The sequence below is a fragment of the Globicephala melas genome, chromosome 11 (assembly GCF_963455315.2).
Source record: "Globicephala melas chromosome 11, mGloMel1.2, whole genome shotgun sequence".
Taxonomy (NCBI): Eukaryota; Metazoa; Chordata; class Mammalia; order Artiodactyla; family Delphinidae; genus Globicephala; species Globicephala melas.
Window position 1 is genome coordinate 11474984 of NC_083324.2, and position 24937 is coordinate 11499920.

Below are 24937 nucleotides of genomic sequence, written 5' to 3' on the forward strand. Positions count from 1 at the left end.
CTGGGACTGAAGCCCATTTCTGATCTGAATATGAACATTCCAGAGAGCACAGAAGAGACACATGGCAAGGATGGCAAAGGGCTGAAAACTGTTGAAGTTGAGTGAGGGTTTCATGGGAATTTACAAAATCCTCCCCACATCAGTGTATGTGTAACAGGCTCCTAAGAAGTTAAAAGACAAAAAGGCAGGAAATGGCAGGGCTCAGTGATGGGTAAGCCAGAATTCCCTTCAGAGCAGCTCTCAATACTAAGTGTGAGAGTAGCTGGTCTTCAACTATGGTCTTCAACGATGGTCTTCAACTATGGCAGACAGCTCACAAATCTTACTTTTACAAAACTAACACTGTACTTAAATTGTGGTGTCACTGAATATGAACAAACATTCCGTCCTTCAAGTCAACCGGGTATCTACGCAGGTGCAAGAAGACAGGGTACCACGATCCCAGATGGGCAGGGCGATTTAAATAACTGCACCTGGGGCATCTCTTGGTAACCCTCCTCCCTAGCTTGTTTGTTTGTTTTTAAGGAACTGGGGTTTGCTTGAGGACTTGGACTCCATGTGCATGTAGCAAGAGAATTTCCCACTCTACTCTGATGTGTGTAATAACCATGAGGGTAAACTCCATGTAATACCACATAACAAAGTGTCAGCATATGCAGCTCTGTCTCAATTTCCTCTCACTATCTCCTAGTTTTCCTAGCCCAGAGTTTTCTCTTCACTGGGGCCAGGATCTTCAGGAGAAGGTGTCAGAGAGGCACAGTGGACAGAGGATGTGAATGCACAGAATGGGCGTGTGTGTGTGTGTGTGTGTGTGTGTGTGTGTGTGTGTGTGTGTGTGTGTGTGTGTGTGTGTGTGTGTGTGTGTGTTTTGAGGAGAGCAGGGAAGAGGGTTTCAAGAGAGCACAGGACCTGAGTATCTTAATACTTGCAGAAGAAAAGATGAAGCAATCCGAGTCTCAGACAGACCTTACTGTGTACCTGAGCCCTAGCTACAGATTCTCCAAAGCACAGATGATTCTCTGTGATACTTTCAGGAAAAGGAAGAGGAGCTTCATGAATAAGCCAGAGAAATCTTTTCTGCAGACTTATTAGAAGAGGAATAAGCTACATAGAGAAGACAATATATTTCATTTTAATTGCACTTCTGAGTACATTTCTCCCCTTCCTAAATATGCAAATCATGTTTAATTCCGTTATTACTTTCAATTTTTCTCTTACCAGCAGAAAGCTATGAAGCCAATTAAAATCTCTCAGTTGACAGCCATAGCTGTGTTTAAGCTTCACTGAAACAAAAACTGTTTTTGAAACAAAGACAGACTTAGTAAGAGAAGGTATTAGCTACAATGCAACATAAATCTTGGAATGATGAGATGGCCATTCTGCAATCAATCAAACAATCAGGTAGTCTTAATTCCCCACTTTATAGGTGAGGGCCTAGAAGAAGTTAAGTCATCTGCCCAGAGCCACAGAGTCAGGGAGTGGCAGAAGGAGCATGGAATTCAGATCTCCCACCTCTTGGGGCTGAGGTCTTCCTATTATGCCCGGCTGACGACAACATCTCAGGGATGACAAGGTATCTCCCCTCATCATAAAAGGTGAAAGACCTTTCTTTCAGTTCATAAGCCCCACTGGAGAGCCTATTTTATATACCTATTTGACAACACAATTCTGAGAGAATGAATGTATCTGACCAGTCTTAGTACTTAGTAGACCCGTACATTTGGTAAGGGTGAAATCACCATTTTAATAACTATTTTGGAGGTTTGGATACACGAATTCAGGATCATCCCTTGAAGTTGGAATTATGGACTATTTCAGTGAAGAGCAAAATCAACAAATAAGAGGAAGGTGCCTTCTATTTCATGGAATAGCTGAAAACACAAGAGTACACGACGGATGGGGTCTATGTCTACCTTTCTGGGTGTCTTTTTTATCCTACTGCCCAAGCATGGTGCTGTGTAGACATTCAACACTACTCACGATGCTTCAGCGGGAGGAGCTTGGGTCAAGCCCACAGCGGCTACGAGGACACACAGAGAGTGGGGCAGCTTGTCCTCTAGGTCTTCTGAGGGCCACACCAAGGAGGACACGCCCGCTGTTCTGCTAAAGGTGGTCCAGACACCAAGCATGGGGCTGGGTGAGGAATGGGTTGGCTCAGCAAAACATATGATAATGCTTTAAAGTGCCGGACGATGAGGTGCCCCTTAGAGATCAGGGAGGATGGAGTGGGGGTGAGGTGAGAACAGCGCCTCCTGGCCAGCCTGCTTGCACAAGCCCCTCTGACACCAACCGAATCTGGGGAGGCAGGGAGCAAAGCAGTGCAGTGGAAGCAGTAGAGGAGGCTAGTCTGTGCCAGCCCAGGCTGGTAGGGGCGGAAGAGGACAAAAGCGTCCAGAAACTGACCTCTAGCCCAGCTTCCCCTCACCGCAGCAGGAGCCCCAGTGATCACAACTGCAGCTGGAATCCAGGAATTCAAATAAAAATCCTGGCTCCTGACTAACAGACAGGAATAAAGCACCGTCCTCTCTAAGTGGGTCGTAACAGTTGGTGCCTAGCGTACTGTCGGTACCGCAGGATCACGTTAAAACCCTAATGAAAACCGGGCGCGGAGAAGCCTTCCGGGAAAGCCCTATAAAAGTATTTTAGATGAGTAATTGCAGCCCACCTGGCTGGGCTCCGCCACGGGACTCGCTGGTGGCCAGTGACGCATCTCAAGCGGTAAATGATTCCACTGCCTATAAAATGACACTAGGGTCTAAAATCCGAGCTACCCCATAAAAGGGGGAAGAGCGGCATCTTCCGAGCAGGTGGGCTAGTAAATGAGCAGTCAGGTGGGCTGTCTCCTGCTCAAATGCACCATCCTGTGAGCGCCGGGCCCGCCCGTTCTCCGCTCCTTTTATTTTCTACATCAAGATACCAAGAAAGGGCATGCCAAGTTCTCCCTGGAGCTCTGCAAGCGGATCAGATCAAAGGCGGCAGGAAGCCCCTTCAGGGGAGGCGCCACCCTAAGGCTGGAGCACACTTATCAGCTCCAAAGGTGCCCAGTCTTCTCGGTGCCCAGAGGGGGACAGAATCCTAACTCGCACCAGCTCTGCTCCTACTTGGAGGTCCACGTAGCCACCATCAAGCCCTGCTGTGTGAGACCCCAGAACCGCGTGTCTCTGTAGCTTCTGGAGGCGTTGCTGACCTACCTCGCAGCTTCTTTTGCCAATTCATCTCATTGAAGAGGTCCTCGGATCGCAGGAAGAAATCGTTGATCTTGCTGCCTTGTTCATCCCGCTCTGTAGTGTAGTATATTCGTAGCTTTGACTCGTTGGTCAGGAATTCACATATACTGGGCACGGGGAAAACAATCTGTTCCATGGTTCGGTCTAATCTGACGATCTAGGGGGAAAAAATGGATGAGGTTCAGTACTCATCAGCTTCAAAAACCAACACACAACTGAGGATCTCTGCACTGGCAACGGGCTCAGTATTGAAGATGCAGCACAACACAGACTTGATCTAGACTTCTGGGATTTTGCAGCTCCCAGACTGGGCTGTATCTCTTAGATCTGTAAGAAAACAATTTTGGTAAGTCTGTTAAAGTATTTTTCTAACCTCAGACCCATTATTTTGACTAGTGACTAAGTTTTATCTGGAACAATTTAAAGCGTGTTTTGTGTACATATTCAGATGAGGCTCTGGGCTGGGGATATCCAGGAGAACTTTCTGTAATGATGGAACGGTTATGTGTCTGCGTGCCTGCCCCGTCCTAAAGGAGAGTCACGAGTCACACGTGGCCATTGAGAACTAGCACGTGTGGCTAGTACAACCGAGGGTCTGAGTTTAGTACTTAATTTTAATGTAAATAGCCAAACATGGCCAGTGGCGAGCCTACTGCAGAGCTAGGCTGTGGTGCAAACCTCACCTAATAGCCTTCCTCAGATTGCAAAGTTGCGTTATTTTTCCTACATAGGAACTCTACAAGGGGATCACTGGTTTACGCAGTTGCAGCGACCTCCTACCTCTGACTTGTCATGGCCTCTAACATGTGCGACGCATGAACCAATATGCCCATTTAACACTGGTATAGTAGAACTCACTGTTCTTTAAACTAGCTTTGTTGGGTCCCGGGGTGGACACCTCACAGATTTTCCCCGGGCCCTTCCTAGATGGGCTCAATCCCCAGAGAGAGTTGTCTGGTCGAGATTGTTCAAATTGTTCAACACTGCATTGTCACAGTCCTGGGGGGCAGAGATTTCCAAAGGGGTACGGGCTGCAGTATCATAGGGGCATGGTCTCCCTTTATCCTTCCTCCCCAGAGGCTGGACAAGTCAGGTGAGGCCCAGGGCCCACGCCCTCTACAAGAAGATCTGGTTCTCTCTCTCCCAACACTGTTCCCAACGCAGCAAGAGAGGTGACTCAGGTCAAGCTGTAGTGGGAAACTCTCAGAAACGAGACAGGTTCCCACAGCCCTGCCTCCATAAATTCTGGGAGACGTCATCTTGAGACCAACGGCTTGCAAAGTGAGTTGGAGATCAGGTTATGGAAGCTTCCTTATCATACTAATTGTGGTTCATAAGCCAGCCTCATTTAACTGGAACTGTAGTGCGGGGGTTGGTAACACGGGTGCACACACAGTCTGAAGTCTCCCACTGTCCAGAGCCGCCCTGCTTCACACCGTCAAGTGGGCTCTGGATCAGCCCCCCCTTACACGGCAGGAACATGATCTCAGAAGTGTGTCTGGGCTCAGGAGGCAACGGAGGAGGACACAGGAGGCCTCCTGGCAAGAACTGATTCCCAGACTCCAGGGCTACCCGGCCCGAGTGACCAGAGTGAACGCACAAGGGTCTGCAAGAGCCCCAGGGAGTGACAGCGCTATCCACCTTGCATAGGTAATTCCCTGGGAGGCTGGAAGGTATGGGCAGCTGCCCAGGAAGAGGGTTTAAGAGCTCGGGACACCCTGCCTGGCCATTTCTCTCTATCCTTTAAGATTGATCCATGCCTCTTTATTTCAGTAAACTTACAGTTGGGAATCAGAACTCAGCCCTTCTGCCACCTCTAACAGGTGGATGACCTCGCTCACACCTCTTAATCTGATCAAGCATCCGTCTGCTCCCCGGTGAGCCAAGGAGCTCGAGATGATCTCCAAGGCTCCTTCTCCTCTGACGTTCCACACCGCAAACACCTGAAGCTCATCTTCTAAGGGCTCCAGAGCACAAACGTCCAGTCATCAACAATAAATCAAGAATATGAGCTTACACACACCGTCACGATCAACTCATCAGTGAAATGACACATTTTATTAGGACAGCCCAGAGACCCGAGGCAGCGGGTGAGAACATACTCTCACAAGACTCCATCCCGAACATTTCGCACGGCCCAAAGGGTCTGTGAGCCCTTCAAAAGCTTTGCCCCGACACTGATGCTGAATCTGTGCGTTTCCTCATTAGCCAGACAAGACAGACACACCACCGCTCACTGCCCACAGCCTGCACCCGTAGGTCTGCACTCTCTCGACTGTCAGGAGACAAGGCAGGTGACATAAAAAGCACCCATAGGCTCGGGGGTCAGCGCCAGACTTGGGTGAAAATTCCAGCCCTGACAGTGATAACTGGACAGATGACACAACCGCTCTGAGTCCTATTTCAGAGTTTTCCCAGCTGCGAAACGGAGAGGATCCTGTTTCTTGTGTGTGTTTTCTCTAAGGCGGATCTGGTCGTATCACTCCTCGGTGTACAACTCTCCAATGATTCCACACTGCTCTGAGGGCCAAGTCCAGACTTCTTCTGAGGATGGCGGACACGGTCCTGCAGGCTCTGGGCCCACCCGTCTTCCCTCTCTGATCGTGGGCTGCTCTCCCTCTCGCTCCCTACATCCTACCTCCTCACCTTCACCTCCCACCTCAGGGCCTCCCCGTGTCTGCCAAGCTCTTGCCTCCCAGCTCTGCCTGTTCATTCCCATCCTTCTGAAGGTCTGTGCTTCGATACCAATCTTCAGAGCAGGCCTCTCTGACCACCACGGTCCACAGCAGGTCCCTCCGGGGGACCGTCTCGTGATGCCTTGTTTGTCCTCACAGCCCTGTCAGAACGCATGGCGCGTCTCCTTGTGTGGACTCACCTGCCTTCTCGCCAGGCCTTACGCAGGCCTCGGGACTGGCTTGGCCATCACTGGCCGTTAGCACTGAGTGCAGGCCCTGGTGCACGGTAGCTTCCCACAACCTGTTTACCGCTCTGACCAATGACGGCGTGCCGGCCCCAGCCCAGGGCACCAACACCGGAGGCCCTCGACGCAGGCCCAGGCCCCGAGTTTACCCTGCCTTTACCTCTATCTGGGCCGTGTGCTTGGCGTAAAACTCCAGCGCTTCGTCTCCCTCCACCTGGCCACCAGGTTTCAGCATGCTCTGAAGTTCCTTGTTGTGCCGAGCCAACTAGAACACAAATACAGAAAACAGGGGAGTCAACGTCTCTTTGCCACAGGAGCACACAGCTCCTTTCCAGCTCTGGGTATAAAAGACGCATAGTAACGAGCAGCAAGCTGGGGGGCGAAGGGGGCGAGGGCACCTCTCCTCCCCATCAAGGGTGTGCTGCACGGCAACTATACTGGGCTCTGGCAGAGCAGCGTGGAAAGCGCATGCCCACTCGAGGTCCCGCTGTGCCCCGATTCCTTTAGCCAGGCAGGAGGGAGATGGGGTTTATCCATCCAGCCCCACGGAGCCTGCATTCGGAATGGCCCGAGACCTCTCAGGGGCTAAATGCCAGGAATGGAGGAGAGAAGGGGCAGGGATCTATCAACCTCAGGCCCAATCCCATCACTGTTTTCTACCAAACTCCTCTACCTAAGAGAGGTGAAAGGGACAGGAAATGCCAGCCTGCAGCAGAGTTCCCGGCTGCCCACACACATCAGCCTCCAGAAAGAGGAAGTGTCTGCAAAAGCCCAGCCACTTGGGAAGACAGTTACGAAACAGGGCCTCTTGGTGCCAGGGTAGGAAGTATTACTACATCCCCCAAAATGCAAACAAAAAGAAGTCATCATGACAAGTTCCCAAAGATTGCCAAGTGCGATCGGTCAGGCAGCTGACGTTTATTTCTTTAGATGGTTAAGACAGACTCATCAATATTTATGAAAAGACTAAGACTCCTTTCAACTGTCTTGAGACACAGTCATGAGCTATCCAAGTGTCACTGCTCAGCGCGAACGCTTTTAAGAAACGTGGGGTTTCCAAGGACATGACCCTACGGGAATAGGCAATGGAAGCCGCCTGGACCTCGGCACATTTGGTCAGGTGGCTGGCAGCACCCGTTACCACGAGCCCGAACAAGCTCAGGCTAAAACCTTAAAGGAAAAGTAAGTGTAAGGGCGCACAGCATGGAGTCCTGCCCAGCAGGTGGGCGTGGGGAGGGGTGGCACCTGATGAGCTAAGATGTAGATGTTGTGTCCCACGTTCCTGGGGGAAGCAGCTCCGTCCTCGCCATTCTCTCCATCCTCGAATTCCACTTCGCCTTGCATGTAGGCTTTCTTGATCACTTCCACCTGCAAGAAGGGCCAGGGAACAGAGTTCCTGCTTCAAGAAAGGCCCACGTAGGACTGGCAATGACAGCACACGTACTATCAGTCTCCCCTCCCGGGCAGACACGGTTCATCAGCCTCAGTACGCTCGGCCAGCAGGCGTGGACACAGCCTCAGAACCCTTCTCAATGTGATCGCAGGCAGTCAACACCAATCAGCCTTCAATGAAATGACAGGGGAACCCATTCGCTCTCGCTAGGCCACGAGACGTTCTGTGGCTGGTCCACGCCCTTCTCCTTTAGAACGGGACAATGGCTAAAACAAAAACCCAAAAAGCCTCCAAACAATGATACGATACAAACAAAGGCTAGAAGCCACGTTTTCCCCTTCTCTCCATTTCATTCTGCCAACTCTCCCCATCCCCTACCTTTGCCATTTCAGGAAAAACTAAAAAGGAAAGCATTTGCCTTTAGGAATAGCTGATGAAACTATTTTCTGACTCCAAATGTTTCCCTGTCTCCCACAGCCTACTCCATGTGAAGAAAATACCACTAACGGGCGACATCTACCAGCACTTTCTATGTGCCAAGCACTGTGCTCAGTATCTTCATTCTTTCAGAAACTTTACTGCTCATAAACATTTTATGAGATGTCAAAGATTCCTCCTGATTATGGACGAGGAAGCAGACGCAGAGGGGAAGGAGGCGTGCTGAAATTCGCACGGCTAGTGAGCTGAGCTTTGCCCCTGACTGTCTCACGCCGAGAGCACGCTTCCCAGAGTGTTCCAGTGCCGGCCTTCCTGCTCCCAGCCACTGGCCTCAGCTCCCCAGGAACACGGCTGGCTCTGCCCATTTCTCAGTCCCTCCCGGGTGCCCAGCACAATGCCCTGGACGAAGCGGGGTCTGGCCAGTATTTATCAAATGAACCTATCATTCAAGATTTAATCATTCAATGATTAAGAACACAATGCTTTCAACCCTTAAGTGGTACTAAAAATTAATCATTTTCTTTGATGACTCAGAAGGCATTTCCGCCTCCTGCATCGCCTCGAGGCCATTACTCTGAATTATTTCTCGTTATCCAAGACCAAGCGCGGCAGAGGGACGCACATTTCTGTACTGACATCAGGTCAGGCCCTAGAAATAATAATGGAGACAAGACCCTCGCTCTCTCAGCTTGTCTTCCCTTCGCTTCTCTAAAACCAAACTGAACAGACAACGTGTTGCACGGGACATGGGAGCCTGAACGCACATAGATATGCGTGTACACACACATGCGTGCACACACAAATGCACACACGTGTTCCGGACACGTGAGCGTCTTCGCTATGCGCGTGCTCAGAACCGTGTTTACTCCGGGAAGCCTTTGCTGCTTCTCCGAGATTCGGGAATGAACCACAAGGGGGCGACCCGGGAGTCAGTGGCACCTACAGCCCGGGGTGCTGCCAGGTCCCCCACCCAAGACGGGGCGTGCTCTGGATTGATGGGAACTGGAGCGGGGTCTCTGCTAAGTCATCCTGTCCCCACTCAGGAGCGACAGATCCCAGCCTCCCCCACCCCGAGTTACATAAGCCATTATGTAAACTCGGAGAGGACTTCCATCTCAGGCTGAGAACTCACTCCTGACCTCAGAGATCAAAGAGCTGGGCTCGCTGTGAACTTTATTTAAAGGAACACATAAAGGGACTTCAGCCTGGCCCCGAGTGCACACTGGGTCACCAGGGGGCAGGAAAGTTTTAGTGCCCTCATTTAGGTCTGTCAGTTACAGTTCATCTGCGTGGGAAAAAGTCCAAATAGAGAGTTCCGTCCTCAGCTCGGTTCAGCATCTCTGAGAGCTGCTGTCTCGCAGTTTGCAGCACAGACTCCCAGCCTGGAAGTCACAGCCAATTGTGAATATCACCCCCCAAATATAAACAAGATTGTGTTTTCTTTTTTAAAAAACCCAAAACATCAGCACCCCCCAAAACACCCTTCTGTTGCCCAGACTACGGGCACCAAGGAGAAACGTGAATTCTTGAGCCCTGGAAGAAGACGCGGCACAAAGCGGCAGTGAATGAAGAATTAAGAGGAGACCGTGCATTCTCGAAGGGTTTACCGTGTGTGCGGGCACTGTGCGCAGGGCCCGGTGGGAATCATCTGTCTTGTCTCCAAAGCAACCCTCTGGACCAGCTGATACCATCATCTCCCTTTTAGGGAAGACGAAAGTGCAGCTCAGAGAGTCCAAGGGCCTCCCAAGGTGACCCAGCAAAGGGCAGAGCGACGGACGTGAATTCCAGTCCGCCGGCCTCCCAGACCTGTCCGGTGCCACCTCCCCCAAGGGAAATAGGCCAGGGAGGCTTCCATGCGTGTTTGCGCTGAAGGCAGAGGACACTTACTCCACGCAGGGCTCACTTCCCTGCCCTAGGCGGGGGCCCGAATCAAACGTTCTCTCGGCACTTCTGATCGCCGGCATCGTAAAGAAAGCTCGAGGAGGCAGATGCCCTGCTCTGCCACCAGTGAAGCTCTGATGCTAGGCACCGCTGCGGCCAGAGGCTCAGCCGTGCGACTCACCAGCTCCTTGGGCCTCATGTTATAGAGTATCCTCTCGGCATTTTCACTGTCGTGCCTGCTCTCCATGATGGCCAGGAGCAACTTGGATGCATTGTTCTAATTGGAGACACAAAGGGAGGAAGAAATGAAGAGGAGCTACTGGGGGCAGCTGGCCTGAACCATGGGCGACCAGCTGCCGCGTCCTGGCTACAGACACCCTGCCCCACGGCAGGGCATGCGTCAAGAGCATCACCAGACGGAGAATGTGTCACCTGACACCCCAAAAACATGTCCGCAGAAACTGACTGGGGTCAACGAGGCACCTCTTGGTTTGGGCCCAGTTTCCCCCTTAGGTCACGTGGTCCAAGTCCTAGCGGACATTTAAACATGGGTTCTGGGGGTACACTGGGACCCTCATGATGACAGTGGTCAGGAAGCACCTGGTACCTAGACCCACGACGCCTCCGGGGGAGTGGGGAGTGGTTATAAATACTGTGATTCAGCCTTGCAGGTCAGAGAAGGCAGGCAATTCAGGTAATTCCCCCGCCCTGTCCTAAAACAGTGCTATCAGCTCTCACGACCCCTACTGTTATCATGAGATACAGCAATGCCAGTTAACAAAAGTGACCCAACGGAGCACCATACTCATACCAAACCATAATTTCCCATTATATTCAAAGTTTTCGTGTGCCCACACCCTGTACTTCTTGACTTGAGCTCATTTTAGGCCCCGGGCCTATGATAATCCGTATGCTTCTTCGTGTGTAGGACTCGAAAGTTGTTTTGGTGAGAGGGGGGAGTATTTTTTTTTTCTCCCCAAGCACAGATCACAGCAGTTCCATCGGGTTGCTGTGCTATCAAAAGGTGGCTTTTCACAGGGCAGGAATTTCTATAATCACCTTCAGGTTACCGGATTAGTGGTTCAAAAAGCCACTGAAATGCTGATTAGGAATGCATGAAATTCTCAGTTTATTTCAGGCTCTCATCATATATATTCTGATACATGGTAGCCAGGGATGTGAGCCTGAATGATGTTCAAGTTACTTCTACAACACGATTTGTCAAAGGAGTTAAAAATAGTGAAAAATAGTCCCCCCCCCAAAAAAAATCCACTTAAACCATACACCCAAACCATCTATTAGTTTGGACACTCATTTTGAAATACTAAAATAAAATAAAAGTAACTGTGCAATTCCTGTGGGCTTCTGTGTTACCACCTTCCCTAATGACCTTTCTGTCCTCCGGCATCACTGAAGCCATAACTACAGATCGGCTTTTCAGCTAAACCCTGTAGGTCCAGGCTCTCCTGTGACAGTGATGAAGTGGCCCAGTGCTGCAAACAGGGGCAAGCAACATGGGAACAGGTGAAAATGAAATGTGCTCAGTAAGGCTAACATTTCGAAAAATACTTTAGACACCAGGATGGAGCTGCAAGTCTGACTCTCAGGATTGAAACTTTGGACTCAGAGAATCTTTGGAAGCCCTAAGATAAGTGAGGGGCTTTTTGTTCATTTGGTTTTACTTTTTAATATTTTTTTAAAATTAATTTTCTTGGGACCCTCAAGAAATCCACATCAGAAGTAGTGGATCAGCTTCTCAAACACCCCAGAGGCTGGCTTGTAAGCCCAGCAGCTTAATCACCTTGAAGTCACTGCTGCAAGGTGCTTAAGCTTCGTCACCCCATAAAACTATTTTGGTATCAGAGGGAGTCAGCACGTCAAGGGTGCTTCTCCATCAGTCATCTGTCAGCCACTGTTTGTACACGATGCAAAGAAACTCATCAGAGGCCCAGAGGCACGATTCTGGACAGGTTAACTCTCCTTATTTTAACCCAACACTTACGAACCACCCTTCTGCTAAATCAACCACAGAACAGAAAAAGGTGTTGCCGGATAATATAAAAGTTCAACTTTTTGGGGGGTCCTAGATAGTTTTTAGCTGTACTATTCTTCAACTGGCCCTATGTCCTCAATGGGGGAAAGATGAGAGACCACAGAGGGAATGGAGTTTCCATTCTTTCTCCGTCTGCGGCTTTCAGAATCAAGGCTGCTAGTGCTTGGATGCGGTTCGAATTTGTTTCTCAGCTTTGAGCGATGATTTCTCATTCCATGTGACCTGTGAGTTGAAAAGCTGGTATCCTGTCCCAAGGCCTTATTTGGAAGGGAAAGACTGAAGTTCTGCCTTTTACTCAGAACCTGCAGCTTGGATCATTCATTTACTTTAAAAGAACTGTGTTTAGTATTTAGTTTCATGACAGTGACCACGTCGCGTGCACAGGCAATACACAGAAGGGTTTCCAGATGCTACTGTCTTTTGCTTTCAATTCCTACTTGCCTTCAGTTCTAATACGAGGTCCATCCTCTTCTTTCCCAGAGGGTTGATGTCATTGAGGATCAGGGCCGTGATGATGTCAATGCCATTGGATTCATGGGTGGCTATGCAGTTCTGAGGAAAGAGACACATGCAGACATTACACAAACGCTGGTCACAGAGCAGACGTCACAGGCCAACAGGCTCAACTGCTATTTCAGCACAATGCTCGCCAGTCCCAGTAATGTCTCTAGGGGAGAGCAGCAAATTTTCCGTGAGAAAGTGGTAAAAATAAAAGACAGATGAAAGTCTCTAGTTTCAGAATTAACAGTAAACAGTAGGAAAGTCCCCATGCACTGTAACTGATAAATTGGCCGTGTCTAATCCAAACAGTGCAGTGGGCTTTTGTTCTTAAGGGAAAATATGGTGTGTGACTGATTCCGGGTCCTGAGCGCTGTTTTCCCCTTTAGAGGTGTGTTGCATTCTCTCTACATCACTCGGTTTTCGTACTGCACACTTTTGCTTAAGGCTTAAGTTTGGAAAGCACGTTTTAATTCACGTAATATCAGAATTAATCACCTTCCCCCAGGTAAGAGCCCCACTTGCAGCAGAATTCACCCCAGTATGCTCCTTTGAACAGGCCTCTGTTTGGCAGAAAAGCCATCTTGAGGTTATAAAGAAGTTCACTTAGATAAAGCCTCTCCCCCAAAGCCTGCTGTAATTTTTCAGTTGTTCCTTTTCACTTTAACTCAAACTACCCCGTTGGTCCCATCAGGAAGCCTGGAGACGAAAGTGGATCTAACAAAATGCTAGCCTCGTAGTCATGGACAACTAAGGGCAGATTTTTTAATATACAGCAAGTGGTCCCTCTTGCAAGCCGTTCTTCTCTTCTGAGTCAAGGTTCTGGCCTTGCTTCCCAAGTAACACAGCATGTCATACCTTTCCTGGCCACTGGGTTTACAATGGGCTATTTAAGCACTGGCCTACCCCCTCCAGCCAGGATACAGCTATAATTTGAGCTAAAAATCATACTCATTCTAGCATCAGTGCAAAACCGCACAAAATCTGCAAGACGTCAGGGATAAGCAATGACTCTACTCAAGAAACGATTGGGTTCCACTCCAAAAATATACTTCTCGAGAAGCGTAAGTCAAGACTAACGGAGTCCTTCTCTCCTCTGAACGTCTGTGGTGTTAAAGTCTCAATCATACATTGTCTCATGTTATTTTCAAGTTGTCTCATACACAGCAAGGTTTTTCTCTCTAGTTAGGTTTAAACCTCCTTCCATGAAGTAGCCCCTTTTTGCGTCTTTCCTAATATTTGAAATAGAGCCTAGTCTCCTGGTCATATTCATTTAACTCCAACTTTAATAGGTACCCCTAGTCAACTTCGAGTTGGGCCGTTCAAACCGAACCAAGCTGGGCACGATCACCCCGACAGCCCCTCGAGTGCCTGTGATTAGGTCACGTCCTGAAACATAATGCTCAGATGCTCCCTCCTCACTGCTTGGAAAAGGCCTCCAGGTCTACTGAATCCCTAGGTCCCTAGGTAGATGCTGTGCGACTTCTGAACTAGGCCCTGTCAACAATGCTTCAAAATGATGAACTTCTTTCTCCACCCCGAAATGCAAATGGATTTACCTGGTTCTCATGGCAAGGTCCTTGACAGTATTCGGTCAGACTTTCCAGGGTTTGGTTGATGAGGGCCACATTCTTTTCGTTGATATAGAGTCCGAGAAGACCAAGACCCCCGGTGGTACTTCCACAAATACAGTCCAGAAACTGTAGCGTCTCACACACCAAATTGTAGTTGGTCTTGTTATTTTGGCAACGAAGGAAGTTCTGCAATTGGGCAGTCCCCAGGTTGGGGGAACAAAGGCAAAGAGAAGAGGGAAAAGGTCACTCATTCTGCCCTTTTGATGGTATGTAATTGGCTGGGGCCTGGGATTGAGCAGCAATTACGCAGAGAGATGCAGTGTTGGGTAGAAGGGTCAGCCAGCCCCCATGACGGTCAACCGTGGACATGGTCTATGGCAATGGCTGCAAACACTGTGGCCTGTTCTCCAAGGTGCTTTTATATGGGATGCAGGGGAGGAGAGCTCCTCTCTGACGACCCAGTTCAGACTCCAGTAGCTTTTAAGTTCTCATTTCTTTCTTTTCCGCCCCAGCCCACCTCCCCATCCATCACATGTTCAGAGCCTTCTGACGTTTCCAAGGACACTAGTTAATGTTTAAAAGATGATGCTGTGGTCTGGATGCTGAATGCCCAGAACCTAACACTGAGGATAGTTCATCACAGAATGAAGTGTTACAGGCTGGGCTTAAGCCCACTGCCATGGAGGGAACCTGGCTTATCTTGTTTGGCCACTTCCGTTATTAAAGGAAGGAACAAAAGCGAGTAAATGCGTGTGTGCTTGTGTGCACGTGTCCGAGTATGTATCCTCCAGGTAAACTTGCAATGCTAACAAGAGACATAACAGCAGATAATTTCTCAACAAAGTCAAGCAAGCCACATTCAGCCACCTCATAACTCACAGTCTATTCTGATGCACAGGAGTTGCTTTTTGTTTTTTGTTTTCGTCATAGACTCCAGTAATCTCTTCTTAAAAAGAAGGGAAGATTAACCACAGATATTCTTTTGGGCATAGTTATAAAAGTTACATGTTTACTGTAGAAAACTGTAGAAAAGTGTATCTTTTTAAAGTAAAAAGATATCATCAAAAGATAAAACGAATGTTAACTTTTGACCTGGTAATTCCACTTGTATCACTATTCACAAAGTACGTACTGGATGTCTGCTACAGCACTGTTTGAGATAGAGGGGAACTGGAAACAAGCTAAACGCCCGTCAGTTGGGAAGTAAACAAATGATAGTGTATCAGCATCATTTAATATCACAAGTTGGAAACACTGAGGTAGGTCCATACGTGCCAATATGGAAAGATCTCTAGGACATACTGTTAAGTTAAACGAACAAAAAGGCAAATAGCAGATTAATATGTATCCAGTGCTTCCATCCAAATATACAGAAAAAGGACAGGAAGGATACAGCCCAAACCAACAGCAGTTCTCTCTGTGTAGAGACGTGGGAATGGGTAGACGGACTGTTTTCTTAAACCAAACACTTATTTTCATCTAAACCTTCATAGAATATATTCATGTATTCCTTGTGTAATTAAAACATCCATAAATGCCCAGATTAAAAGCTGGTAATCAAGTTTATGCTCGACTCATCCTCTAGATAACCCCCCCTCACCCCCACCCCCAGTTAACCTCAGGGCCTTCTGCGCAAGCCTTCCTGACTAGTCTAGAACTTGCACAGTCATTCAGGTCCGGGTGGAGGTGGAGGAAGGACAGGTGATTTGAGACCACGTGACCTTTCGTAAGGTGACTATTTTTCTAAGGGTCACAGGAAGCCACAGGAGGGTTCTACAGCCATTTCTCGCCCCAGCCCCTCGGGGAAGATGCTACCTGTCCGAGGGCCTGGCTGAACCCCTCAGCATGCAGCGGTGGAGTGAAGGAGTATTCAGGGAAAGGGCAGGAGACAGCCAGGCTAACCTAGGCTCAAATTCACAGCATGGCTCTCGAGGCCCCTTTGCCTCTGCAACTCCTGTGTCATCATTCCTGCCACACCCTGCCCCTCCCCACCTCTGCTCAGGGATGTGGCCACTCCCGTCATGCCCCTTTCTGTTCACGGACATCATCTCTCCCGCCATGCTCCTCTGTCTGGCAGCAATGAACTTCTTCCTGCTCTTTAAGCACCCTCCATTCTCTCATCTCCTGGGCTTCAGCCCCACTATTCCCTCTGCCTGTCACTCCCCCCGTCCCTGTCTCCACCCTGATTAACTCCTCTTCCTTCAGGATGGCATCTCAAGTCACTTCTTTCAGGAAACCCTCCATCCTGACTCCAGTGAGATTGGGGCACCAGCACTGGTGACCGACAACTGGCCCAGGGACTGGCTCGTGCCATGGGCTTCGTAAACACTGGCTGAAGTATCTGGATTAAGTTGGATGAAGGAAAGGGGACTTGGGAACTCGTCAAGGCCAGCAGGTGACATGTTGCAGACTCCCCAGGAAGGACGGTGGGCTGCGCTTTCTTGAAAGCCTCTCCCATTTCTCATGGCCTTTGCAGAATGTCTAGCCAGAATGTCTCCTTCCTAACTCAGTTCCATTTTCTCTTGTTCTCTACCAAAACAGAGGCGTGCCACTCGCTAAAGGCCCATGGGAACTCTTTCTATGCTCGAAGAATAGAGCTCACCCATAGCACATCCCACCTACCCCACCTTGTCCAGGCTAGAGAAGTCCTGTTCTTTTTGTCGTCTTCCTTGGAGGGCCAGGGACCAAGTCAAGATGGGTAGACGAAGGAGATCAAAGACTTCTTAAACAGACTGCAGTGGAGTCTGTGCTTAAACAGACTGCAGTGGAGAAAGAGCAAGACCTGTATTCCTTAACCCAGGTGAAAGGCAAAGCCAGCCTCTCAGGGGAAGGTTCAAAAGCATACGGAAAATGGTTCAAAAACAGTCCTTCCCATCACGTGTCTCGCTACTGTGAACAAAGCTTGCTTAAGGCAGCAACTGCCCATTCAGCAAAGTCAAACTCAGTGGCTTTATCGCTACTGAACATTTACCAACAGGAAAGTTAAGGTTCTAAATATGACAAGAAACTCCGGGCAACTTCAAAGGGCCAGAGTCCCTCTCCCTCTGGGCTCATCTGCACTTCCTTATACCAGGGAGCTGATAATTCTCTCTTCGCGAGAATGTCTTCTCCCTCGGAATCCACGAGGAAACCCTGACCCAGAGATCCACCATCGGTTCCAGAAAACTGCCAAGAGGGTGGCAGGCAGAGTAGTTGAATCCCACCTAAAACCATCATTGTGAGAACTGGATTCCTACAAATACCATCGTATCAGAGCAATGTTATTACCACCTCCGTGTGCCTGGCTTAGTGGGAGTCTGTAGATGGGTGCAGCCCTCATCCTTGGGAACCACTGGTCCAGATCACTGGTTTTCCAGCCACTCCCTGCAAAACCCCGGAGGAGCCCAGGAATGCCCCAGCTCTCAGGGCTCTTGCAGGTGAGGGAGGAAAGCAAAGTTCTGACACTCTGTCGTTTCTACTCTGAACAAAGCAGCTTTGTTCTCATCTCCTTTACCACGTACGTTTCTGCCTAAGATGTTCAAACGGAGGATTCTGCAGCCCCAAGCAGTTAACACCACTGGCGTTATAGAACCTTCAAAGGTTAAGTTGCTAAGCTTTAAATGTATATATATTGAAATATACTGTACACTCCCTCTCCCTCCGATACCACTGTCTCTGGCAGAGTGGCGTATTAGAGAATGTTGTTTTGGAAGGACGCATTAAAAGGGGCTTCTGCCCATGGAGTTCTTAGGGAATTCGTTCAAAGCAGAGTTTTGCAAAGAGCTAAGGTACAAAACAAAAACTGTGAAGACTTCCCCAAAGGAAGTGGTGAATTCGTACCATGGGAGCCTCCCTCTGCTTTCCCAGTGGAGGCTGGGTGTGCTGTGAAGACGGCAGGTCAAGGGGGCGGAGGGAAGGTAGAACAGGTCCAAGAAACCAGAGCCACGCCCGGGACACAAGCACACCAGGACCGCCCCTCTGACGTTCACGGATGGACTCGACTCAAGGTAGCCTTGTGTTTTGTTTGCTCAGAACTCAGCAGACATCAGCTCCTCTGGGAAGCCTTCCTGGACCCAGTTTACTACTGTGTTGGTTCTCTTGCTCTGAACCCACAAAACCCCTAAGATGACACAACTGTAGCACGTATCACCCTGCACGGCAGCCTCCCGCTTGCCGAGTGGCTCCTGTCCTAGATGTGCAGCTCTGTGAGGGGAAGGTCGGCGGGGGGCGGTCTCCATCACCCCCAGGGCAGGGCACAGAGCAGGGTACTCGCCGAGATGAGATCAACACACATATGCATAGTCTCAACCTACTTTTCCTTTGGAGCCCGAGGTTGGTGGAAACCAGTAACACTGGTATAGGGGAACGATACAGGGCACCGGCCACCAAGTTCAGCCTAGAAATCGCCCCAGCAGCAGGGTAGGGCCCCCATCCACAAAGACACCACAGTCGAGCTGTAGGCTTTGTTTCCTTACTGGTGGGACAGCGTGCTTTCCCAGGGCATCGCTCACACTCCCTCGGCCTGTCTCCCCGGTGATGAACGGTGTAGATACGCTTAGGTGGAGCAGACACAGTCCGCCTCCAGACAAACGCCAGCCAACGAGCCAGTAACCGGACCCCGGCCCTTTGGGTCACGAGGGCCTTGTCCACCCACTGATCTTGGCATCCACGCAAGTCAGGCCAGTGCATCAGGGGCCGACGTGTTCTATGTCCAAAGCAGGAATGTTTGAGCAACAGGCAAGAAAAACAGACTCACAGCCAAGATCCCACACTCAGACGTGGTCAGGGATGAAGCTGGAATGTCAGTGGAGGGAAGGAGTGGGCAGCAAAGCCTGAAGTCCCTGCGTGGCTAACAGTGGAGCTGATGGAAATCCGTTCATTTTGAAATACGTGGCTGGTTGACGACCTTGGATCTAAATGCTATTTTTTTAAAAATTTCATTTCATTTTTTATTTTTTTGGCCGTGCCACGCGGCATGTGGGATCTTAGCTCCCTGACCAGGGATGGAACCCGTGCCCCCTGCAGGGGAAGCACGGAGTCTTATCCGCTGGACTGCCAGGGAAGCCCCTCGATGCTTTTTCAAAGCCCAGGCTCTTCGGACCCATTTGATTGAAAACAAAAGTCAGCACAGTAAGTACTCATACTGCAGACTTCACCCACTTCATTAAATTGTTCTGTCTTTCTGCTTCACAATATAATTTCTTACTCAACTTATCCAGGCAGAGATTCTGCAGCAGATTTGAAGTGTTAGCGATCTCTGGTGGCACCGAATGGTCTGGCCACAGCTGACACATGAAAGGCCATCAAATCACCTGGTGGGTAAACTCAGTTGTGCAAATATTTCAAGGCTGCATCTTCCCCTTGCGGCTAGAATTATTTTCTTTTCAAACCATCACAATTCAGATAAAACTACCCCCACCAATCTATCTATTTTAGGAGACAACACTCTACCTTAGAGGAGTTCAGACACGCTTTTCCTGTTCATCCTCGTCTGTTTTAGGCAGAGAGGGGTGTTTTCCCCAAGAGTCAGAAGCAAAACTAGGAGAAGGCCAAGGCCCCGGTGCTCTAGCATGCTTCTCCTGGGCAGAGACAGCTTCCACAGATCTGTGTCCACTCAGAACAAAGAGGGTATCTCTGGAACCCATCCTTGGCCCTTCCTGAAAAGCCTTTGCTGTTGGGAAAACTCTGCAAGGAAGGAAACGCCCTCTGTCTTAATGCGGTGGTTGACAGCACAGCCTCTCCCCACCAGACTGCCTGGGTTCAGTTCCAAGCTCTGTACTCCCTAACTGGGTCTTGTGCATCTTGGTTTCCTCATCTATAAAACAAGTGTTATAATACAGACAACACTTAGCATCCAGGATCATCTAAGTGCCCAATAAACCTGGCCATTGTTATTATCCCACGACAAAAAAAAAAAGTGAACAAAGGATTTCTGGAATAATCAGTTCAACAAATATTTTTGAACATTTGTGTAAAACACCAGAAAGCCACTTCATTCATTCAACCAAGAAATATTTGATTAGAACATTCTATGCACCAGATTCTGTTAAGTCTAGTATATTTAATCATCCACTCCTCCACCCATTCAAGTTTTACCTGTACACCTATGTATCAAACGGTGGCAGGCTACCAGATACACACACACACAGAGGCATATACACACACACACAGGCACATACACACAGAGGCACACACACACACAGGCACACACACACACATAACAAACACATGTGGAGCAGGTGGCAACTACACTGCTGAGCGTGAGATCTGGTCCCTGTCCCTGTGGAGACAGTGGGGACGACAAGACAGAGAAACACTTCTAGTGCCCAGACATCGAGAACCATACAGGGTCCTCAGCTCGAAGAGATGGGCTGAAAGGAGAGGAGCTGAGATGTCACAGTAAGCGGCGGCAGCTGTGAGGACCTGGGACCCCCCCCCCCGCCCCAGCCCCCGGCCCTCACCTGTAGGTCCCGGTTGTGGTTTTCGCACAAGAGTTGCAGGAAGCGGAGGATGGGCTGCATGATGGTGATGACTGCGCTCATCTCCAGGTCATCCTTGGTCTTGTCTGCCGTGGCCTGGGCGCCCTCCCCTGACTGGTAGTGATCGTCGGGGTCGGCCTCCCTTCTGAAGGTGGTGAAGGCTTTCCTGGTGGCGGCAGAGGCCTCCACAAGCTGATCCCGGGCCTCTTCCGTTATCTGTGTCGTGGGCTCTTTGGCTAGAACGCAAACGTACGATGGTCAGTGCTGCCGAATCCCAGGAACACTATTCACCACACCAAAGACGACGTGCAGAGATCTAAGTTCTGGAATTCACCCGAGAGTCTCTCAAGGTCGGCAAAACGCTCCAGGAAGCCACCATCTTCTCTCACCTCTTAGGATTAAAAGTAAGTTGAGCCCTTCCAGCTTGCTGGTGGCTCTAACATGTCACCTACACTTGCTCTGTGGTTTAGAGGAAAAGCAGTAGAGGTTCTGTCAACCTCATATATCTATGACTCTGGGCCTCAGCTTCCTCATCTGTAAAATGGGGAGAACATCAGTGACGTCTTCCTCTAGAATGTTCCTGAGACACTCAACATAAGCTAAACAAACTGTAATTACTGTTCTTATACAACAATTGATGGAGCCCTTTACTAAGCCCCAAGGCACCGTGATTAAGCACCTCATGTTTATTACCTCATCGACTCTTCAGAGTAACCCTGTAAGGTAACCAGGCACTAGAGCTAGAAGCATTAGACGCTGTAGCCAGACTCCCTGGGTTCAGATCCTGGCTCTAGTACTTACTAGCTCCATATCCTTACTAGCTCCATATCCTACAAGTTAATTACCATCCCTATGCCTCAGTTTCCTCATCTGTAAAATGGGGATAACGATTTTATCGATTTTACAATGTCCAGTTGACTTCTAAATGAAGTCACACATGTAAAGGACTTTGGACAGTGCCTGGTTCATAGACAGTCCTCAGTAAATGTTAGCCTTTCTTCTTTTTCTTCTCTTTATCCCCATTCTAGACCAGCGGTGATCAACTAGGGATGATTTTGACCCCATCTCCACCCAGGGGATGACAGGCAATGTCTGGAGAGATTTTAAGTTGGGGGTGGGCTACTGGTATCTACTGGGTCGAGGCCACATACGTTGCTAAAAAAACGAGACTCAGACCTATTCAAGGCCATTTGACTCCAACGCTTTTGGGTCTACCCACTCCCCAGTATAACTCCTCTTCAAAGGGGATAATGGATAAAAAGCTTTATGAACTTTCAAATATTTCAGAAAACAAGGGAGGATTAGCTGACAAAAGACGCCAGCCAATTTAAAAGTGCGTATTCCACAACTTTCTCTAACATTAAATGGAAGTTACAGGAAAAGATTATTAATGGATTTCCTGCCAACAAAACCCTCAGTTTGACAAAGAAGAATGTATGTTAGTTTATTAAACAAGAGGAGCCTCCAAAGCAGCAGGAATTCAGTTCAGGTTACACAGGAAGAATTCTATCACAACCAGATTGGTTTTCTTCTTCTGAAAGCCCCAGTCAGAAAGTTTGGAGCCTAGAAGTCGTGTAAAAACTAAAGGAAAACCAGGGGTTCCTCCCATGTTTACAATCCAGCTGACTGAAGAGCTGCATGCAGGGGAGCATTTACCTTTTTTCCGTGATGGGGCATCCCTGTCTACCTCATCATCTTTCTTTTTATTTCCCAAGTCACTGGTGTTCACGGTCACCGTTGCCTTGATTTCTTGCTGGGCCACCTTCATCCGGTCATAGAAGACCTTGAAGAATTTCTCCGACTTCTTATCTTCTGTCAACCGGCAGAAAAAGGAGTGCTGCCAAGGAAAACCCACAGCTTTTTCAACACTGGGACACACCAGTTACTGAATCCCACTCAGGACACCAAAACCTCGTGGAGATCAGAGCCAGACACAAAACCTCAAAAACGGTCTAACTTTGGACCAGGGTTAAACACCGTTCAATGCCCTGTCATCTTCTGGCTTCCCCAGCCTGAGGTTTTCTACACAGAGCCTTTAAAGCAAACCGCCAGTCCTTGTCTGAATCAGTCATATAGGCTTGGGAAGCATGCTAAGGGGTGGTGGGCAGATTTCAGCCAACGAAGCACAACCCCCTGCACACATATACATCAACTCCACGAACAATGGAAACAGAATGTATTTTTGGCGATTGTTGCAGGGCCAGTCATGTGTTTAAGGACTTCTACGAGCCCCCCTCTTTGCAAAGCCTTGTGGATATATACAGATGAGTAAGACGTGCTACCTGCCCCTACAGGGCTCCACACCAGAAGCATGACACGCCCATGAGGAGGGCTTCAGTGTGTAAAACGTGCTCCAGAAGCTACACAGACGATTATATCATAGAAGCTCAGAGGTGGCAAGGATGACATCGGGCTGGAGTGATCCCAAAATCGTCGGGAAAAAAGTGATTTTCGAATCAGGTTTTGAAGGGCAGGTAAAGGGTGGTTAGATGAAAAAGCTAACAGTGAACAGGTAGCTCGCCTCTTGAATACACATTTGTTTCTTGGACCCACTGCAAGCAATAGTATACATTGTTGATATAAAAACACAATATGGTATCTCAACTTCATTTGTGAGCACTCTCTTTTCACCCCTTTGCAGATACCACGCTGTTGTGAATTCTTTACATAAAAATACAACACGGTCAGTTTCCAGAGGAATAAAACAAAGCTCCAAACCATATATTTGCTTCTCGCAGTGGGCGCTTTCTGCCAATTTCATATCCTCCCCCATTTGGAAAGACGGTACTTCCCTACAGAAGGTGACCCTAGGCTTGCAATCCCAGAGAAAAGCAACATCTTGCCAGCCTCATGAAGCCCCTTAACTGCTCCATCTCTCACCCCCCCACACCCAGTGCTGGATTCAGCGCCTGCCCCCGCCCCGAGAGCCGCCATGTTTCCATCTGCCAACACGCAACTTCAGTCACTGTGACCCTTCTTCTAGCCACTAGCCCATATGCTGCCCTGACAAATGTCTGCCTCATCTGCCCACCAAGCTCTTCTTGATCGTGCCCTTTCTTTTCCCTCTCCCTGTTCTTCTTTAGCTCTGGCTGTTTCTTACATACAGCACAGGATCCAGCCTTCCTACTTGTGCTCTCTGGTTCTGTCTTTTCTCTTCCAGCCACTCCCAAATGCCAGTTTACAAGTCACTGCCTGCCTCCATCCTGTGTGTCACTGAGTCCTCCAACACTCCCACTCTGGGAACCAAGCTCGAGCCTTCAGTGTGCTCCACTGCCCTTTGCTTCCCTCTGTTTTCTTTTAGGCTTCTAGTTCGTCCATCCATTCAACCGGCATTCCGTTTGTCCATCCGCCCATCCACTATTTACTGTGCGCCTGCCATGAGTCAGGGATTACGCCCATTATAGGAGAAACAATGCTCAGCAAAACGAGGCCTGTGCCCCATGAAACTGGCGGCTTGGTAGGAAAAAGACACAGTCATTCAATAGTCACGCTAATGACTTTCACTAAAGTAGCCTTTTAACCACTGAGTCCACAGAGTGCTGGCAAACAGCAGCAGACACTCAGCGCCACTGCCCGGTTCCTCCTGCCTCTTCCCATGGCTGGGTCCCCTCATCTGTCAGTCACAGCATTAACATCACCTCCTCCAGAGAACCACCCCTGACCATCCTACTAACAGCAGCCACGCCAGCTGTTTATCCTCACACGCTCTATTTTATTCTTCATAGCAACTGGCCCCTGAAACGACACCTGTATTTACTGTTCACCTACTTAACTGTCTGTCTTGGGCAGAGTGTAAGCTCTAAGAGGGCAGGAGCCTCGCCCACATGGCTCACAGCTGTCGTCAGAACACCCAGAAGAGGCCCAGCACATACAAGGCGCTCTGTAATGATTTGATGAAAGAATGAATACAACTCGACACTTCACGGTTCCTCTTGACTTGCTACACCCCCCCCATCAGATCCGGCCACGGGAGAAATAAATTCCCACCACACTGTAGATTCTTATTTTTCATATCCTCTAATGTGAGAAACCAAGTTCCAACTGTTCACTTCTTTGAGGGCCAGCGCTTCCGCAGACAAACAAGAGGAGGTGTGCGGGGGACGAAGACCTCAACCTAGAGCCACCCAAATACAGTGATTCCATTTTCCACCAAGAGGCGTCACACAGCATCTCACCCACACGGGGTCAGGAGGGGACTGCACAAGGAGGCGGCTGCTCGGGGCAATGAACTTCAGTTGCTGCCCCTTAAGTCTTCTCATGGCATGGAGGCAACTGAAAAAGCATCCTTGGACACTCCGGTCATTCAAGAAAACAAGTGCACTTTAATAAGTAAATAAATAAAGAGCCAAAGCCTGCCATGTGTCATCGGGAAGAGCGCAAGAGTACACACCCATCACCTGCTACAAATGCACTGCTTCAGGTCTAGCTGGTTAACCCAGCCTACGTCACCTGACAGGGTCAGGGCGAGGACACCTCTTATAAAACGAGGGAAAGG

At 49.2% G+C, this 24937-nt stretch overlaps 1 protein-coding gene across 7 annotated transcripts in view; it reads right to left on the bottom strand.

Annotated features, from left to right (window-relative positions):
• ITPR1 (inositol 1,4,5-trisphosphate receptor type 1) overlaps positions 1–24937 on the bottom strand; it is a 319423-nt gene that overhangs the window by 50242 nt on the left and 244244 nt on the right. For all 7 annotated transcript variants that reach the window (XM_070046603.1, XM_060308111.2, XM_060308109.2 and 4 more), the window contains 8 exons: positions 22099–22279; positions 20425–20678; positions 13970–14170; positions 12354–12464; positions 10041–10136; positions 7393–7515; positions 6308–6412; positions 3192–3384 (listed from right to left, as the gene is read on the bottom strand). In XM_070046603.1, coding sequence (XP_069902704.1) covers positions 3192–3384; positions 6308–6412; positions 7393–7515; positions 10041–10136; positions 12354–12464; positions 13970–14170; positions 20425–20678; positions 22099–22279 — 1264 coding nt within the window. The remainder of the gene's footprint in view (positions 1–3191; positions 3385–6307; positions 6413–7392; positions 7516–10040; positions 10137–12353; positions 12465–13969; positions 14171–20424; positions 20679–22098; positions 22280–24937) is intronic.